The 20,930-nt window shown below is 43.8% G+C and overlaps 1 protein-coding gene across 3 annotated transcripts in view; it reads left to right on the top strand.

Moving 5' to 3' along the window:
• Positions 1 to 20,930, top strand: part of PLCH1 (phospholipase C eta 1) — a 147,217-nt gene that overhangs the window by 60,633 nt on the left and 65,654 nt on the right. For all 3 annotated transcript variants that reach the window (XM_026649951.1, XM_026649950.1, XM_026649949.1), the window contains exons 2-4: positions 5,757 to 5,903; positions 10,325 to 10,568; positions 13,395 to 13,524. In XM_026649951.1, coding sequence (XP_026505736.1) covers positions 5,757 to 5,903; positions 10,325 to 10,568; positions 13,395 to 13,524 — 521 coding nt within the window. The remainder of the gene's footprint in view (positions 1 to 5,756; positions 5,904 to 10,324; positions 10,569 to 13,394; positions 13,525 to 20,930) is intronic.

The following is a 20,930-nucleotide window of genomic DNA, read 5'->3' as shown; positions in this document are numbered from 1 at the left end:
GGGCGGGGCTGGGGGCGGGGCCGGGGCCCCGTGGAGTGTCCTCCTTTTGGAGGCTCAAAATATGGTAACCCTACCTTTATTGATTTGTCTCTTCCTCCAGCTTCTAAGGGCTTGTCTGCACAGGAAAGTTGTACCAGTACAAGGAAGGGTGTGAATTAAACCACTATAGTTATACCTGTATAACTCCCCAGGTGGACACTCTTATTAAGGTATAAAATGACCCTTTTCCAGTTTAGCTTATGTTGCTTTGGAAGTGGAAGCCACTTTTCTTCCAGAGGGAGTGATTAGAGGTGTCTGCAGCATGCGTAGACATACCTGAGCTAGCTTTGATCTAGCTAGCTTGAGTAACAATAGCAGTGAAACAGCAGGGTTGGCAACAAGGGCTAGAAGCCAAAGTATGTAACCAAGGTCCTGGACATGTTTGTACTCCAACAGCTAACCTGTGCTGCCGCCCACGCTGCCACAACTTCACTGCTATTGTTTTCAAGCTAGCTAAATCAAAGCTTGCTTGGGTACGTCTATGTTCTGCACTCACAAACCTTGTTGCAGTGTAGACATACCCTGCAAAAGGGTCCACATAGGTTAACTACACTGGTATAATTATATAGGTATAACTCTAAAAATCTCCCATGTCGGAAAGCCTTAAGGTAATAGGGTTTGGAGTTTAAAATCTGAATCTAGGGTACTGTGTTGTTTATCGTTCACCAGGCTTGTCTCCCAGAAGAGAAGGGAAAATAAATGTTTGTAAAAGTGGAGCCCACAGCCAGCATGCTTCTGCATTTCTGTGCAGCTCACACCGAGTCCCCTCCTCCACCAAGACAGTACAGTCAACAGAAACATACTACTTCAGATTCAGCTCTTAAACAGGAAATTTATCATGGGGTCTGACACTGGACTCACAAGCAAAGGGCTTTGTATGTGGGAGCAGTGGGAGAGCTGGGGAGGATGGACTTTTCACTTCTATACTAAAAGTAAAGCCTGGGACACCATCCTGACCATGGCCAGCTGATATTTGCTTTGGGAAGGTGTCACGGTGTCACTCACCACACTGGCGCCTCCTGCTGGCCGTTTCAGGAATTAGCTCTGGTCAGCAGGTGTGCCCTCCGGTGGGAGTGGTTCTCCCAGCCTCGTCTCCGCCTGCAGACCCACCGCAGTTCCAGTCTCACTGCCTCTGCTTTGTGGCACAGCCCTCCGGCCGTGTCACAATCCGGGTTCCCCCCTTCCGGGGGACTACTCCCGCACCGGTCTAGCTGCTCTTTGCAGCGGCTTGGCAGTCCATAGCCTGGCCGCTTCTTCAGTGGCAAGTGGGGGGAGAAAACCAGGCCCGCACACTACTCTGGTCCCAGCCCAGGGACTCAGTAAACAACAGCTTCTCACTGCCCCTCCTTTCTTTCTTTCTCCACCAGTCTGTCTCAACCCCCTGGGCCACTTCTCCGCAGCCCCAGCACCTTCAGCTCCTTCACCCTCTTTCCAGGGCCTTGGGCCTGCAACTCCTAGCAGCCCTGTTGACGGTGCTAGTCTCTGTAGCCCTCTAGGAAGCCAGTCCCCTCCCTTGGGCTTCCTGCAGCAGACTCACTTGTTCTGGCCTGCAGCTTCCTTTTATAGGGGCCGACTGGGCCCTGATTGGCTGGTCCAGCCACCGTCCTAACTTTTACACCTTTGAGCTGAGTTGCAAATCCCCACCTTGGAGAACTCGGATGTGCCAATGTGTTCTGGAATCCTTCTTCCTGGCGTCTCCGGTGCTGCTGGAAAACCACAATTTGTAAGCTGCTTTAAGTCCGTCCTTAGGTGCTTAGGACATTTCACGATTTGACTCACAGAGAAAAGAAATTGCTAATGTCGCAGGAAGAGGAGCGGAAGTGTGCATTAATCCTTGCTGCGGTATTGAGGAGAATGTTGGAGCAAGGAGTGGAAGAAGGAGGATAAAGGGAGCAGTAAGGAGGGAAGCTCTGGAACAGGCAGACTGTAGAAGGAAGAAGGTTCCTAGAGGTAGCTGGAAGATAAAGCTAGAGTGCTTTAACTATGAGGAAAAGGAGACGCTTGGATTCATTATAGATGAGGGAGCAAAGTAGATGGAAATGTAGTCAGAGCAAGCAGAGAGGAAGGCATTCTTGACCACCGCATTATACAAGCGGGGAAGGGAAGGATGAGAACAGGGTAGAAAAGAGGAGGCTACGGTTATCAAGGCAAAAAATCATCGCTGTAGAAGTATCCATAATGCTTGGCTGGAGAGGTAGATGGAAACTATCAGAGCAGGTACTAGAGTTTTGGCAGTAGGAATAGAGGAGAGAGGATGAAATTTAGAATTACTATAAAGAGAAAAGTGACAGTGTCTAATAAGGGTAAGTGTGTAAGAGGAAAAGAAAAGATTACATGGTCATAATTCCACTCAGGGTTCTAGTGGGACCAAGAACCAGAAGAGATAAGCTAGAAGGGTTTGTGTGCCCATTAGAACACAATCCTGGAAGTATGGCTTTGTCACTGAAAATTTGCTTTTAGATTCAGTTTTTTTATGTACCATCACCACCACCTCTACTGTTAATATTGTGAATGACAACATGGATCTGAAAATAAAATCCAATTTACAGAAAATATATGTGGAACAACAGTAAATTAAAATATATTTTCCTTCACTATACTGTTGTTGATTTATTAACTTTTCACTCTCCTCATTTGTTGTGAAGTCAAAAGTGCTTGACATTTTGACAGCTGAATTTTATTGTTCTGTGGGGAGAAGCTAGCCAGAAAAAAATTCATATTCAGCCCTGTCTTTCACTGTCTTTGAATGGCACCCTCCTTTCTCTTTTAGGCTATTGTTATTCCTGTCAGAAGATTCCCATTGCTGACAGATACACTGTCACCCACATAAATTGTGGTGGCCCAGTGAGGTCACATCTGTGAATTCCGAGAAATCTTTTTCCAAATTGCACTTTTCATATACAGCATTAAAACCCTGTACTGGATAATGCACACATTTGTTTGCTTCTAGGAGAGGAAACTATGCAACCTTTCAGAATGGAGACTATAAGAGTTAGAATGGGTCCTTTTTATTCTTCACCCAGGGCAGCAATTACAGATGTGTAGGTAGAGTACATTGTAGAGTACTCCAGTCAAAAAAGTGGAAGGCGAGGAGATGATTGATTAATATACATGAAACTGAATGAGGAAACTCCAAATAATTTCTTCTCTTTTCCAATGCCCTTTGTTGAATTTTACATTGAAGCTATAGACAAGTCAGCTAGATTGCTAAAATGTCAGTGTTCCCTCTATCTAGAATTGAAAGACAAGAGACAACAGGTGGATTCGGAGAGGGGGAGTACAAGGAAACAATTTCCTCCAACCCTCCATTACCACTCAGTCTTATCTGAATTGAATTTCAGCAAGCCAGCCCTCATGGAGGTCCCATTCTCAACCGGACACTGCCTCCTCAAGATTCATAATAATGTCATGACATATCTGAGTGTCATTGGCTCACTATACTTCATACTTTAAAGCTACTCTAACCAGGAAGGCATAGAGCTGACGTACCCATCTCTGTTCCACCACCCCTCACAGCCCCTGATGTAGGTGGCTGGGAGGAAGGGAGCAAGGCTAGAGCATTAGCATGCTGCTCTTTTGGGGGCATATCCAGCCAGAATCATCCAGGATCTTGGAGCCACAAATGGATCTTTGTGGTCTCTCCTGCGTAGTTGCTCCCAGTGCACATTGGGAGATGCAGATGACAGAGCCCAAAGTGCCAGGCAGTGGAGAATCAGGCCCCATGTTTCTGGTAGATTTTCCTTAGACTGAAGAGTACTGAGGGCTAGTCTACACTACCCGCCCGGATCGGCGGGTAGAAATCGATCTCTCGGGGATCGATTTATCACGTCTCATCTAAACGGATAAATCGATCCCTGAATCGACGCACGTACTCCCACCTCGTCAGGAGGAGTAAGCGCCATCGACGGGGGAGCCGCAGTGGTCGATTTGCCGCCGTCTTCACAGCAGGGTAAGTCGAATAGGATATGTCGAATTCAGCTATGCTATTTGCATAGCTGAATTTGCGTATCTTAATTCGATACTCTTCCCCCCCCCCCCCAGTGTAGACCTAGCCTGAGAGTGCTTTAATTTGCTCTGGGAATGAAACTGCCCCCTGGTGTTGGGAGAGCACAAAGGAGTTGTAAAGCCAGCTTGCATCCCACACTCTTTGGATCCTGTGCTGAGCACAGCTCATCTGGAGCTGAGAATCAGGTCCTACGTCCTGTGCTGTTTTGTGAGTAGATGTGCTACTTTGTCTTCTCCTTCTGAGAAATAAGGGTAAATACCCAAGTTAATGCAGTGGGAATTTGTCGAAAGAAAAATGACTGTTTTTAATGTTCCGTTTTCAGAAAGGCTTTCTATTTGCATAATCGAAGCAGCATTTCAGAAAATAATGGGATACCATTAGTGCTCATTTGTGATTACAAAGATAAGGAAGAGGCATGCTTGGAATTTATTGTCTTGCAGAAAAATAAAAAAAATGGTTTGTATGAGACACTTGAAGATGATCTTTTGCAGTAGTCACATATACAATTTCAATGAGACATTGTGTCCAACTCTGCCTTTTTTTGTGTAATTTTTTTTAAGTGCAGACTTGTGTGCTGTAGCACTCAGGTATTTTGTTACATTGGTGCCCTGACACAAGAATATTGGTTTGATGGATGAATACCGGTGGCTGAGTCAGTTTGAAAAGCAAATAAAGGTAATCCTACAGTGTTTGTTGGGTTCTTTAGGTTGCTATGGATTGACTATTTGTAGAGATGAAACACCTGTAGTATAGCTGAAATGTCCCTGTTTTCATGGTGAAACAATGGCAGGGTAATGAAAAAGTGTAAAAGAGCTTTGGGACCTGATTCTCATCTCACTGGAGTGGTGTGAATTATTAGTAACTCCACAGTTACTACACAGTTATACAGGAGTAAAACTGCTGTAAGATCAGAATCAGGTCTTTAATGTAACAAAATATAAACAATTCAAGTTTACAGATCAAATTACAGGTAGCAATATCCTGGTAGTGTATGTTTTACATTTGGACATTTGCTGCTTTCTTTTTAAAATATACAACCATCCTCCCACTCTGTTAAAATAAAATATGCACATATGCATAATCATGACATGGTGATTCCCTCCATAGTACAAAATACTACAGCTTCTCTTTTGTGATGCTGCTATGAATATATTAATTGTTGGTTTCAATAGATAATATTCCAACCTTAATTTTTGATAAATCCCAACCTAAAAATATTAGTGCTGAATAAGTATAACTTATTGAACATCTATTTTAAATCATGTTTGTATGCTAGGATTTTATCTGACTGGAATTTACAGATGTAAAAGCAATAGGATGTCTTTGGTGCTCATTGTTTCTGGACTTGAAAACCTGTACATGACATTTGGATTTCTGGTGATGGAAGCAGTATTTAAAGAAGCTCAACATTATTCTTTCTTTGAACAGGAATACATGGCTCTCTTGTAGAACCAAGTACCATCTATATATATTAATAATTATTTTGTATTCTAAAGTGATAGATTCAGTTCTCATGCTTGTATAAGATCAGATTTTACAAAGCCTTCTAAAAACTACTCCATTTCCAATTTTATTTTCTTAGATTAATGTTTAATTCCTGTCATACAAGGTGCAAATCAAAGGTTTTACATGGTAGCTAGATGTTGGTAAGCCTTTTTACTAGTGTGACAAAATAGACTTTTAGTTGAATTTGTTCTAATCTTCTTTTCAGTTGAAAGATGTATGAGTGTAATGCAGTCTGGGACTCAGATGATTAAGCTGAAGAGTGGAACAAAAGGGCTAGTACGTCTCTTTTACCTGGATGAACACAGGACTTGCATCAGATGGAGACCGTCCAGAAAAAGTGAAAAGGCTAAAAGTAAATTCTCTTAATATTTCTTTTAATTGCTTGAACAATTGTGCACTGGAATATGAATTCACATGGTTTATAGAGAAAAACTGTACTTTATAGTGTGTATCTTTATAAACTCTTATTAGTGATACTTGTAAATGTGATATACTTATAAACACTTATTGACCATTTTGCACAATAAATACATTGTGACAGGCACTGTGTTATTGCCAGAAAAAAATAACTTATTTCTGTTAATAGTAGCAATTTAGTAGCATGTTGGCATGCATGCATTGTACAGTACAAAGGCTAGTCTAACCATGTAGTAATATTTTCCAACAAATTACGTTATAGGATAGACCTGGCATAAATTGACCAGGAGGAGAAGACTGTTGGCCTTAGTACATTGTCCTCGTATGGGAAGATAAGAACCTACAAGAAAATACATCTTCTAAAATAGTCCAGATACTAGCTTAAATCTGTGTAATATCTTATACCCTGATCCAACTCCAGATTTAAAAGAAAAGCTACCAGAAATGTTAAGCTAATTTATGGAAATCCTTATTCTTATTAACACATTTAGTGAAAAGGCCACATCACATTTATTTAGAGCCAGATTCCACCTACACCTTATGCTGGTGCACAGTGTGAGTAGAGGGTGTAAGTAGGGTGACCAGATGTCCCGATTTTATAGGGACAGTCCCAATTTTGGGGTCTTTTTCTTATATAGGCTCCTATTACCCTCCACCCCCGTCCAAATTTTTCACATTTGCTGTCTGGTCACCCTAGGTGTAAGGAGTGTGACGCATGTAAGAGCCAAGCAGATATCCAGTCCCTGCACTCTGTCTGTTTATAAACACTGCTTCAACTGGAGTTTGGAAAAAACATCCTGGAACTATTTCTGCTGGCTTAAGGTTTCGTGACAGCTTACTTGTGGACCAGATTGAATCTGACAGCATCAGGTGACATGCCTACAGCATGTTTTTGCTGTTATGTAAGAACAGACAGGACGAGCGAATTTGGCATTATTGAACCTTAAAGCGCAGTTCTTCCCTGAAAAGTGACTATAAAAATGGTACTGAGGGGTTCCACGTATATTGTCTCTCCCTGAGTGCTATTTAAAATGCACTAAGTTTCCAAGTGAAATTATGTGTCATTTCAATTGCCAGCCCTGCAAATTCAGTTTAAATGGAATGTCAGGCTGGGTTATTCCATTTTGCACATCATCGTCACTAACAACAATTTGGCAGGCTACGTTAAATCAAATACACCCATGTATTCCCATTGTTTTCAGATTATTTTCTTGGTGATACCTATGGGTTTGCCTAGGTGTAAGTAATTGGAATTTAGTGAATTATCTGTTGATGATGCACAAGAAGAAATAGAATCCAGCTTGTCTTCTGTTAACTGTGTTTGCTCTACAGGGCCAGCAGGAGTAAAAACCAATAAAACAACTGATTTTCGTCACTCAACGACTATGAATGAGGACGCACAAGGAGCAGATCTGTTGTGTAAAAAGATGCCAATTTTACATAGCCACTTTTCAGTCTAGAACCACGCTGTAGGGCTGGGTGATGACAGCTGAGTACATTTGAAAAAAAGATGCTTCAAGTTCCTATGGCAGGGCTTCAGGTGTCTCTAGCAACATTGGAAAATAGCCCTGACTGATCCACACATGGACTGATCCATTCACGTTGCCTTCATCCTCCTGTGAGGCATCAGCAAGGTCTTTGGGTGGGAAAGAGCCATGATAAGTAGTTGTACAAATAATATTTTTTAAATGATTTCATAAACATAAAAGCACATACTATTTTAAAATGCCTCCCTAATCCATTTTGTTTCTCTCCTGCTCCAAATTTAAACAAGACCCTTTGTCAATGAGGTATTGTTACAAATATTACAAAAACAGGGACCCGGGTGAAACCAATTGGCTTAGTCTCATTTCAGCTAAGATGGAGGTGTTTGGCAAGGGAAAGTGTTTTTAGGAACTCAGTTGAGGCGATCTGCTCACTTATTCTCAAAATGGTTCTCAGTCAAGGAGTTTTACTGGATTCATTGCTCCCTGCTTCTTGGTTCCCATATAGCAACAGTGGCCAAAAATACCTTCTGTTATCTACAGCTGGTCAAGAGATTGCATCCTTTCCTTTCAAAGATAGACCTTGTCGTGACACTCAGGACCTTCTTCACCTCAGGGCTATGCTAATTTGCTATGCTTGGGAGTCACTTGGAAGTTTCAGCTAGTGCAGAATGTGGCATGCCTGCCTTATGTGAAGGACAGACCGCTTAGACCATATTACATCAGTCTTGTGTGTCATTCACTTCTGTCAGTTAAAGGCGCTGGCTGCCATCACGAAAGCCATATGTGGTCAATCTCCAGAGATCAGCTCTGCCCCTGTGCCTCATCATAGCACCTACTTACAGAAGGGACACTTTGCCTATCTGACCCCAAAAGTAGAGCTCACATTAACTGGTGGTAGGATGATGTCAGTAGTGGACCTTCAGCTCTGGAATGTGTTCCCGTCAAAAATCTGAACCAGAACACTTTTGCAGTGTGAAGTGTTGTACATCTTTATGCTCAAGCTTTGTAGGTACAGTTGAGTCCCCTGGCTAGTAGTCTGCCATCCTTAGTCCTTTCAAGGGAGTTAGTTTGGCTGCTGCAATATGCTGAGAAGTGTTCACTTCCCATTTTGGGGTAGGTGATACTTCTGTTGATCTAAGTGATGCAAAGTGCGCTACGTAGAGTATGGAGATGGGCATCTTATAAATGTAGGTAATAGTCAATAATATTTTTTTTTAAAACCTAGCGCACCAAACTAAGCACTGACTTCACCCTGGGGAGCTCCATTGACCTCCTTGTGCATAGTGTGTAAGTCATTGCTGTATTTTGTCTATAATTTTCCAAGTATTGCAGTTAAAAGGAAACACTGCTTCTTTAATTAAACAGAGAACACAATTCAGGCTGATGTGAAAATGCTGACCCAAATTTACATGAATCATAAATAAACTCATGGGAGTGTGTATGACTTGGTTAGATGCCAAAGTACGGCCATCACTATTTTATTTGAATATTACAAGACTCTACAGTCAGTTAGAGAAAGGCAGTCCATTTAAAATGTTGCTCTGTATTCTTTGATCTATCCCTACGTAATAAATAACTGGAATAATGGACTGCCCACACTGTTTGTCCAACTGTATAATTGTAAGGGAGTAGCAGAGTTATGAAGAATGCAGCTGTTCCTTGAAATTGCAAAAATGATCCCAGTCATTAAAGTAATAGTACCTGTCAATGTATTGAAAATACCTTTTTCTGATTTACTCTCGCATCATTGCTGTACAGATTAGGAGCTGCAGATGGAGTGTTCAAGTAAGGTGGACAGTGAAGAGCATGGAGTCAGAGTGACAGGGTGTAGATGTTTTAGGTGTTACCTTGGGATGATACTCCCAATCTAGTTTAGTAGAAAGGAACCTGCCTACTTTAAAAGCTTCTTCTCCGGCTGCTCTTCTTTAGGAAGGGCTAGTTACTTTTGAAGCAACCTAGCATTACTAATTTGGATTGTTCTCTGGAAGGATGACAGAGAAAAACCTGCTTAATTTCTTTGCCAGATACCAAATGAAATCTAGGTCTTTTCTAACTGCTTCAAAGTAAATTTGAACACAGTGGTGTTTTCTGTTTCTATAAAAATTATTTATTTTTCAATTATTTCATGACGTTCGTTATTGATTTAAACAATTATCCTGCTCCATCCCTTCTAAACAAAAATAGGGAACCTAAATTGTGCCTACTGGAACTAGCGTTTTACTTAGTAAAAGGTAAGTAATTAGGTCTGGTGTTGCCACTAAGGCTTGATAGTTAGTAAAAAACAGGGAAACATTACAGGTAATAACACATTTGGTGTTTTCATATCAGAGGGCCAGTTTGTGATAGTTAAGTATTGTCCTGTTTCTGGAACTGTGTGAGGCAATACTTCCCCTCCAGGAGCACTAGGATATCTCCATGAGCGCTATGCCACTGCTGAGAAGCACAGCTGCTTTTATCTCTCTTAGGATGGTATATAGTGCATATCCCTTCTGTGACTGTTCATGTCTGCTGGTTGGTGGAAAAGAGTATGGTGGTGGAGGGTGGCAATGCCCCATCTATTCCCTGCCCCTTCTGCAGTGAATTGCACTCCATGGGCATTTCAGGAAATAGATCCTACACTCAGGAGATCGCTGGCACTGTCAGTTTTGCTGTTCAGGAATGCAAGTCAGGGGGAAGCTCCTTGCACACACACCCCTGCACCTGTACAAGGGCAAGCCGGTGACCCAAAGTGCCCTTTCAGTGTGAAGGCTTATGAGTTTACCTTTATTTAAAAACACTTACTTTGAAAAATATAGAAGAATGTGAAAATGCAAAGCAACTGGATGAACATCCAAGCAGCTTAATTTTTCTGTTCCCCTTTTCCTTGCAGTTGTAATTGATTCAATTTACAAAGTGACAGAAGGCCGACAGTCTGAAATATTCCATCGCCATACCGAGGGGAACTTTGACCCAAGTTGCTGCTTTACCATTTACCATGGTAACCACATGGAGTCACTAGATCTGATCACCTCTAATCCAGAGGAGGCTCGCACCTGGATCACAGGACTTAAGTATTTGATGGCTGGAATAAGTGATGAGGATTCTCTTGCTAAACGACAAAGAACTCATGATCAATATCCTTTCAAGGACATTAGCTCTGGCTTTCATTTTGGTATTTCTGGTTTGTTTTATGTGGTTTGGTCTTATGGGTACACTCCACCTCCCACTCGGGACAACTGAAGTTTTGCCATTGATTGCATTGGGAACAAATCAGGTCACTGGTTTCTAAAATTATTGTTACAAATTGGGAATATTTTTAAATTTTGCCACTTTGTATAATTTTTGAAAAGTTTTTCATTTCCTAAAATCAGCGGTTGGAAAACTGATCTTTATTTTCATCTTTGTACAAAGTTAGGGACTGACTGAAACTCTTGAGGCGCTCAACATGATCAGTCTGCATTGAGGGTGCTCAGCACGTCTTAGCAGATGCTCACATCTTACAGGAGTGGAGAGGGTTTCATTTTAGGGGAAAGATCATGTTAACTTTAAATCACAATGAGACATCTAGGAGATTGTGGAGATTGAGGCTACCAGCTGGGGAAGGATGGAGGGAAACGGATGAGGAGTGGAAGAGTCAGTTGTTGATGATAAATCACAGAAAACTGCATTCAAATAACATTAAACCTATAAGACAGAAATATACAGGTGATGGTAAAATTTACATAGTCACAGTGGAGCTGTTTCTAGATGTTTTTGATTAAATGTTTTGTGTTTTCTTGTTAAAAAAGTTACTTCACTGACTAAAAAATGTTTAATTTTCCAAAAATATTTCAAAACAACAAATGTTTCAGGAAAAAACACAACATTTTTAAATTTTTTCATGTGGAAAATGCCTACCACTTAGTTTTATACTTTCCTCCCCTCCTTTTCCTCTAGAAAAATGGAGGGAAAGTTTTTTAAAACGTTAAAAAGTGAAAGAAAGTAACCTTCACTTTTAAAAGTACACTTTCTCTAAGTGAGAGAAAATTATGCAAAGTAACACTTGGACTTTTTTTCCAATGGGAAAAAAAATTAAAAAGTTAGAATTTTTTTCTTCTTCACACAGTCTCATTATTTTATTGCGCTATCCCTTTCTCCAAAATGAAAATGTTTTCAAAAATTTGTCAAACAAAAATACAATCACTTCATTTTGTTTGTTTGTTTTTAATTGGAAACCTCCCCCCCTCAAACCCTAGTTTTGACCAGCATTCCTTGTTTGCTTTGCACTTTGTTTATAGGAGTAAGTTGGATAAACAAAGGAAGGACAAAAGGTCCAATCCTGCTTGGCTACTCATATGAATATTATTATAATTTATTATTTGTGTAGTGCCATTGGTCTCCAAGGCTCGTCACAGATATGTTGTAAGACAAGGTGCCGGCCTCAGAGAGTTGACAATCTAACGTTGAAAGTAATGCAAGCTGGGTTGCTTCAGTGTGACATGCATTTTGCTAGCTCCAGGGCTTTTTGTTTCATATTATTAATTTTTAAATTGGTTATAAAAGAAGATAATGAGGTGGGGCATGAGAGCAGGAGTGCGTGCTAGTGGTGAATGTCTAGTAGAAAGAAGTGAGGATGTAGGGTCTGATCCAATGAGAAGACTCCCCTTGACTTCAAAGAGCTTTGAATAAGACTTTTATGTTTTAGACTTAAGCGTTTTCGACTTATGCAGGTATGTAAGCTGTGATCACGATGCCCCCAATTCAGGGAAACACTTAAGAACATGACTAACTTTATGCATGTACATAGTCAGTGTTTTCTTTGAAGCTCGTGCTCTAATTATGAAGAGCCATTTTAGTGATCAGAATGTTATTTATGTAATCCTGCCTCGTGAAACACTCTTGCCTAGTGCTGCAGTCGGAGAACACATCTGCCCTGTGTATCTGCTAAAGCAGACAGCACTTGCCTCCTGCTTAATTCCTAGACTGATGACCAAATTGTGCCTGCTAGGCACTAGGCTGTAAGGGCTAGGATGCGCCACACAAGTCTAGAGTAGCACCGAGAGAGGGATTGTGTATCAGGGAGCACCCTCCTTCCCTGAACTCCACAGCGCATATAGATTACGTGTGGACATAGGACAGTGCAGCTTATTTCCCCCAAGTATGTCTGACTCCCTCTGTGCTCTGCAGTGACGGTGGGGTGGGATGGGGAGAAACGGGTGGGAATGAAAGAGAAAGGAAATATATAGAGGGTGAAGAAAGCATGATTAGAGGGGAGAGGAGACCTAAGGAGATGGATTTATGGTTAAGAATGTGATGGGGGAATGGAGAAGAAGCTTTCAGAAGAAGGAAGAATTAAAAATATAAAGGTGAAATAGCAGCATGAAGAAACTAAAGCTTAAACTTAGAGGAGAGAGAGGATGGAAAAACAAGAGCTGTTAATTTTTTAATAAGGGTCTTACTGAAATTGCAGTCTTGTAGTTATCTGCTTAGACTAATTTCACTGTGTGTCATCTTTATTCCATGCTCTAGGACTAAATTAATTTTGTCACTGATACACATGCCCATTGAGCAAGACTCCTGGTGGTACACATCATGAGCCAAATACATCCCTGGAGTGGCTCCAATGACATCATAATTCTGATCCCAGTTACACCAGTGTAAATCTGGAATAACTCAATGGAAATCAAGAGAGTTACACTAATGTGTACACTAATGCTGTGAGGTCAGCATCTGGTCTATTGACTCCAGAGAAATTACACCGGGGTGAATTTATCCCAGAGTGTTGAAGTGGACACAGTTTTGATGCAAACTGTGGGCCATACTCTATTACTTTGGGACAAATTTTGCCACCGTTACTTATATTGTGGGACTGATTGGTATATGTCATATTTGGCAAGGCTGGCAGAACCTGGCCCTTTGTAATTCTCCAAGATAAAAACATTCATTTTAAGTAGTTTAACATTTCCTTAGTATATTTGCACCTGGGTGAAACAGACCTTTGAGGAAGCTGATAAGAACGGAGATGGCTTGTTGAATATTGAAGAGATCCACCAGTTGATGCATAAACTGAATGTCAATCTGCCCCGCAGAAAAGTGCGACAGATGTTCCAGGTCAGTGTACTTTTCACACAGTGCAATATTTTGTTTGTAAATGCATATTGCCTTCTTGGAGAAAAGCTTGAGGTTACTGACAAAAGCGGGTATTTTTAAAGATTAATGAGCAAACAGTTCCATTTCATTGTTGTTATATAAGTGAAGAGAAGGAGAGAACATTGTGCTATGTGATTTCACCCTTTAGCTCTAGCTAGGTTGTTGACATTGGGCAAAAGCCCCCATGCCAGGAATTTTCACAGCTGATTAATTAGTCTTGATAGAAAAGTTGTATTATTTTGAGGTACGTGTCCCTCACCGTATGCCATTCCATAAGTAGTTTATTTGAAATTAATGGTCCTACTTATGTAGTAAAGTGCTTCTGAATGTGAATAGGGGTGGCAGAATGAAGTCTTCAGTTAGGTTTTCAACATTACTCCACCCCCTCGCCTGTCTTCCAAAAACCAATGTCTCATTAACAGTAAGAGAAAACCCATGTGTAGTGAGTAAGGGGAGCAAGAGGTTGAAAAGAGAGTTGAAAGAGGCAAGGAGGAGGTGGGATCATGATGCAGAGAGAACAGTCTGCTCTATTCTAAAGCATGGAGCAGATTACATTCAACACGCATGCCCAGAGGAGCCCAACCAGAGATTTTGCCTGCCTGAGGCACAATCTCCCCAATGCGTACATCCAAGCACCCAGGGCTGTGGCATAGGTGCCATGATTCATAGATTATAAGGCCAGAAAGGACCATTGTGGTCATCTAGTCTGACCTCCTGTATAATACAGGACTTCCCTGGATTCCTGTTTGAACTAGAGGATTTATCTAGCCCTTAATGAATTAAGTGGCCTCACAAACACCTGTGAGGTAGGTAAATATTATTTGCATTTTACAGACGGACAAAATAAGGTGCTGAGAGGTGAAGTAATTTGCCCAGGGTCAGACAGTGAATCCATCGGACACTAGACTATTAGGGGGCAGCATGGAGCATCCATTGGGAAGCCAGAAATAGAATCCAGGAGTTGGAACTTCTAAGTTCCCTGTCCTCTCTTGTAGCCCACAGAATTTCTCTTGGTGCATGTTGCTTGCACTGTATCACTTTTAACTTCATATAGATATACATACCTCATGATGAAGGGCCCAGCACACACAAATTGTAGGAAGAACACACAGTTTGGGGCACCATTTGTTCTCATCATTCTGTACCTAAATTTGTTCTTACCCTAGTGTAAATGCAAAGTGGATCTGCTACCTAATACAGAAGTGCTTGACATTTTTTTCATAGAAGGAAATGACAATTTTTGCAGAAACTTCTGTTTTTAAATTAAAGTTACCAGAACTGATTTTTTTTTCACTTTGAAATGTTCTGAGAATATGTTTACCATTGTTTGACCATCCCTAATATTTACACCATTGGAAATGAAAGATGCTAAAGATGTATTGGGTATAGCAAGAGCAAAACAAAATGCAAAAACCAAGATTATGGGCCAAAATCCAGACCACTGCACAAAACAGAAGTTGTTTAAGATCCTAGAACCCAAAAATGTGCCTGATCTTCTGGGGTACAACCAGCATTGCACAGCTGTAAGACTTGGAATGCAGAGTACGCTCCAGGGCTGTGCAAAGCCTGGGAAACTTATGGCCTAGCTAGCAGATGTAGAGAAAATTTAGACTGAATTGTGCCCCCAAATCATAAATCATCTTTGGGTATGTGTAGACTTTAAAATGAGCAAACAAATCCTAATTGTTACCTTGTAAAAATGTAAAAATCATTTCCTTCTCCACTTATGTGCTAAGATCTGAGTTTATGGATTTAGATGGCAGCAACACTAACTCCTAACATAGTGTAATATAGGGATTCTCAAACTTCATTGCTCTGCGACCCCCCTTCTGACAACAAAAATGACTACATGACCCCAGGAGGGGGGGCCGAAGCCTGAGCCTGCCTGAGCACAGCCCCTGGCGGGGGGGAGGGGGCGGGGAGGGCAAAGCCAAAGCCTGAGCCCCACCGCCTTGGGTGCGGAAGGGATCAAAACCGAAGCCCAATGGCCTCCGCTCCAGCCAGGGGGCCTGTAACCTGATCCCTGCCATCCAGGGCTGAATCCCTCCAGCTTAGCTTGGGCCCTGAGCAGCAGGGCCGGCTTTAGGAAGTGCGGGGCCCAATTCGAACATTTTCGGCAGGGCCCTGGCAGGGATGACTAAAAAAAATAAAACACGTAAAAAAAACCCTTTCATTTCTTGCATGTATTATTTACTTTCCATAACTATATAAATAACACTGGTCTACAATTTTTGAGAAGTCGTCTGCTTCAGAGATAAAATGTGCTATTTATTATGTATTTTGATGTGCTGAATTCAAATATGACAATTAAAAAACTGATTGGCTACTGTTTCTAAGATATTTAAGTTTTTACATTTTATGTCTCTGTATATTGTGTAGATAGTAGAGTTTTAATCATAAATTGTAAACCTAGGTCTTTTCATGTGTTTATGGTTGCTTTACGTGATAATATTTCACCTGTCCTGTTTATGTAACACTTTAAAAATCAGCAAAAGGGTTATATAAATAAAATTGATTATGAAACAAAAGGCAAAAAACTATTATGTACATAGTTTAGTCCTATTCAGTGTCTACTCGGCGCTTCTTGGCTTGTCTCTTGTATTCATTAAATGGAGCATCTCTTGTCACTGTCCAGCAATAGTCTGCAAGCATTGATGGGCTCCATTTGCCCTGATAGCGTTTCTCCATTGTTGCAATGTCCTGGTGAAATCGCTCGCCGTGCTCGTCGCTCACTGCTCCGCAGTTCGGTGGAAAAAAATCTAGATGAGAGTGCAAAAAATGTATCTTTAGTGACATGTTGCAACCAAGGCTTTTGTATGCCTTGAGCAGGTTTTCCACCAATAACCTGTAGTTGTCTGCCTTGTTGTTTCCGAGAAAATTTATTGCCACTAACTGGAAGGCTTTCCATGCCGTCTTTTCCTTGCCACGCAGTGCATGGTCAAATGCATCATCTCGAAGAAGTTCACGAATCTGAGGACCAACAAAGACACCTTCCTTTATCTTAGCTTCACTTTACCTTGGAAATTTTCCACGGAGGTAGTTGAAAGCTGCTTGTGTTTTGTCAATGGCCTTGACAAAGTTCTTCATCAGACCCAGCTTGATGTGTAAGGGTGGTAACAAAATCTTCCTTGATTCAACAAGTGGTGAATGCTGAACACTTTTCCTCCCAGGCTCCAATGACTGTCGGAGTGGCCAATCTTTCTTGATGTAGTGGGAATCTCTTGCACGACTATCCCATTCGCAGAGAAAACAGCAGTACTTTGTGTATCCAGTCTGCAGACCAAGCAAGAGAGCAACAACCTTCAAATTGCCAGAAAGCTGCCACTGATGTTGGTCCTAGTTTATGCACCTCAAAAGTTGTTTCATGTTGTAGGTTTCCTTCATATGGACTGCATGACCAACTGGAATTGATGGCAAAACATTGTCATTATGCAGTAAAACAGCTTTAAGACTCGTCTTCGATGAATCAATGAACAGTCTCCACTCATCTGGATCGTGAACGATGTTGAGGGCTGCCATCACACCATCGATGTTGTTGCAGGCTACAAGATCACCTTCCATGAAGAAGAATGGGACAAGATCCTTTTGACGGTCACAGAACATGGAAACCAGAACATCACCTGCCAGGAGATTCCACTGCTGTAGTCTGGAGCCCAACAGTTCTGCCTTACTCTTGGGTAGTTCCAAATCCCTGACAAGGTCATTCAGTTCACCTTGTGTTATGAGGAGGAGGATGGGAGAAAATGTGGGTCCTGTGACATTGATGGTTCAGGACCAGAAGTTTCATCCTCTTCCTCGTCTGACTCAAGTGAGAATGATTCTGGTGCATCAGGAACCGGCAGTCCTTCTCCGTGGGGTACTGGGCGTATAGCTGATGGAATGTTTGGATAATGCACAGTCCACTTTTTCTTCTTTGACACACCTTTCCCAACTGGAGGCACCATGCAGAAGTAACAATTGCTGGTATGATCTGTTGGCTCTCTCCAAATCATTGGCACTGCAATCATTGGCTGCAAAAGGCATAGAGTTCCTTTTCCTGTTCAACCACTGGCGAAGATTTGTTGCACAAGTGTTGCAGCATATGTGTGGGGCCCACCTCTTGTCCTGATCTCCAATTTTGCAGCCAAAATAAAGGTGAGAGGCTTTCTTAACCATAGTGGTTATACTGCGTTTTTGTGATGCAAAAGTCACTTCACCACAAACATAGCAGAAGTTATCTGCACTGTTCACACAAGTACGAGGCATCTCTGCTCACTTTGGCTAAACAGAAATGTGTCCCTTTACAAAATCAAACACTGACAAATAAGAGAGCACGACACTGTATGATTTCTAGAGCTGATATAGGGCAGTTTGTTCAGCAGAGTGATGTAAGCTTCGTTATGATTGCATCATCCATGACTTCTAGGAATAACATGATGCAATTCATATCATGTATGACGCAATACCAGCTTCAGATTGCATCATTCATTGTTTTGCCTAAAAAGCAAGTACTGTCCAAACCCAGTCATAGATTTATTCATAGATCCAGTCAAAGATGTATTTTAGTCATTTCTGGTTTAAATTGAGATCCCTTCCCTTTATAACTCACTTATCCTCCGCCATTCCCAAGTCAAGGGTCGTATATACTGACCCAATAGCATATCTTGAAAACTAGAGCCAATCAACAATTTTAAGCATCATTTTCGTTCTCAGTGACCCAGAATTAGTAAAGTTTGATTACATTTATTTCAGAAGCATTTTGGCTGTAGAGCAGTGTAATAATAAAATTATATATTACGTACATTGCTGGCTGGAGGCAGGGCAGGGGCTGACTGGCGGTAGAGTCTGGCTGGAGGCAGGGCAGTAGGTGCGGGGCTGGCTGGAGACAGGCTGGTGCGGGGAGGGCAGGGGGTGCGAGGCTGGAGGCAGGGCAGGGGGTGCGGCAGGGGCTGGCTGCAGGCAGGGCAGGGGGCGTGGGGCTGGTGCGGGCAGGGGATGCAGCAGGGGCTGGCTGCCACTGCGGGCAGGGCAAGGGCTGGCTGCCACTGTGGGCAGGGCAGGGGGGGCGGGGGGTAGGGCTGGTGCGGGCAGGAGGGGCAGCAGGGGCAGGGCAGGGGCTCCCCTGCATCTACTACCCCGGCCCTTTAAATAGCTGCCGGAGCCCTGGGGAAGCAGCGGGGCTCCCGCGGCTATTTAAAGGACCAGGGCGGCAATAACAGTTGGAGCCCTGGCCCTTTAAATAGCCCCCAGAGCCCCCCACGACCTCTGGGCTCCGGGGGCTATTTAAAGGGCCCGGGGCTCTGCTGCTTCTACCGTCCTGACCCTTTAAATAGCCGAGGGAGCCCTGGGGAAGCGGCGGGGCTCCGGCGACTATTTAAAGGACCAGGGCGGCAGTGGCAGCTGGAGCCCCCCGCTACCCCAGGGCTCTGGGGGCTATTTAAAGGGCCCGGGGCTCTGCTGCTTCTATCGCCCCGGCCCTTTAAATAGCTGCTGGAGCCCTGGGGAAGCAGCGGGGCTCCCGTGGCTATTTAAAGGGCCAGGGCGGTGGAAGCAAGGGGAGCCCCGGGCCCTTTAAATAGCCCCCAGAGCCCCGCAGCCCTACCCCAGGGCTCCAGAAGTGGGGCTCTGGTGGCAATTTAAAGGGCCTGGGGCTCCAGCCCCTGCTGGGAGCCCCAGGCCCTTTAAATTGCCCCTGGGGAAGCTGGCTGCCCCGGTATGGCATACCGGCGGCAGCAAGGGCGCAGGGCCCTCTTAGGCGCGGGGCCCGATTCAGGGGAATCGCCTGAATCGGCCTAAAGCCAGCCCTGCTGAGCAGTGGTGAGCTGGAGCTGGTTCGCACAGGTTAGCACGAACCGATGGTTAAATTTAGAAGCCGGTGTAGAACCGGTTGTTAAAGGGGTGAGCAAACTCCGGCCCGTGGGACCATCCTGTCCGGCCTGCCTGATCTTCTGGCTGGGGAGGCTCCCCGGCCCCTCCCCTGCCTTCCCCCCTCTCGCAGAGGCTCAGCGTGCCGTGCCGCCGGCGCCAGCGCTCTGGATGCTCCTGGGCAGCTCTGCAGCTCCTGCCACTTTGAGCGCCATGGTAAGGGGGTGGGGCTGCGAGCTCCAGCGGGCCGTGTGGCATCCATACACGCTGCCCTGAGCAGCATGGTAAGGGGGCCGGGCTGGGGCTGGGAGGAGGGGTTGGATAAGGGGCAGGGAGCGGTTGGAGGGGGCAGAGGTTTTGGGGGGGGGCGGTCGGGATGGGGAACGGGGGGGGGGGGGGGAGGGGGGGGGATCCGGGGGGGCAGTTAGGGTGGGGGGTCTAGGGAGGGGGTGGTCAGGGGACAAGGAGCGGGGGGTTGATGGGTTGCAGGTTCTGAGGGGGGTAGTCGGGGGCAGGACATGGGTGGGGGTCAGATGGGGGGGACAGGGTGTTTTGGGAGACACAGCCTTCCCTACCTGGCCCCCGATACAATTTTGCAACCCCAATGTGCAGGGCCAGCTTTAGGAATTGCAGGGCCCGATTCGAACACTTTTGATGGGGCTCCGGCAGGGATGACTGGAAAAAAAAAAAGACGTGGGGCTTGTACTCACCGGGCGGCGCTCTGAGTCTTCTGTGGCACTTCAGCGGCAGCACTGAAGGACCTGCCGCCGAAGTGCCGCCGAAGACCTGGAGCGAGTGAAGGACCCACCGCCGAAGTGCTGCTGAAGACCCGGTAGGGAACCGGTTGTTAAGATTTTGGCAGCTCATCACTGGCCCTGAGCCCCAGCAAGTCTAAGCCAGCCCTGGCAATGCCATTAAAATGGGGTTGTGACCCACTTTGGAGTCCCGACCCACAGTTTGAGAACCACTGGTGTAATGAATGCAGCTCCCAGTGATTCCTTAGGTTTTACTAATGTTGCAGCTGCAAGAGAAACAGAGAATTGTGAAGTCACGTATTGACAGGCAAAAGCCTTTTAGTTCACTTTCAAATGGAAAAGAAATATCTAGGGATGTAACATGATCTCATTAACAGGCAACCTTTTTGTAACCCAGAGCCATCTATTATTTTGATTTCAAAAACAGGTTGAATTTTTTCCCCTTTGTTGCTGCCAGCCTATATCTGGGTTCATATCATAGACCTTGCAGAAATGGTTAGAACCCTTAGTGTTGAAGAAAGAATTAAGTTTTGAAAGATTATCCTGTTATTAGACTGGCTTGGGGACCAGGCGTATAGCCCTTATTTCTCAAATCATCCTTACTCGTGCAAGGGGTCCAGTGGGCTTCCCGTATCACCAGATTTATACATGATAAAGGATAGACACTGTGCCAAATTCTCAGTCCTGGATCAGGCAGCTTTGTGCTGCTCAGGTGATGCAAAGCAGCTAGAAATCTGTCCTAAATGATTCCTCCTGACAGAGTTGGGC

This window comes from Terrapene carolina, unplaced genomic scaffold (genome assembly GCF_002925995.2).
Source record: "Terrapene carolina triunguis isolate 2854851 unplaced genomic scaffold, T_m_triunguis-2.0 Scaffold88, whole genome shotgun sequence".
Taxonomy (NCBI): domain Eukaryota; kingdom Metazoa; phylum Chordata; order Testudines; family Emydidae; genus Terrapene; species Terrapene triunguis.
The sequence above is the reverse complement of the archived record's forward strand: the minus strand, read 5'-3'. Positions and strand labels throughout refer to the sequence as shown.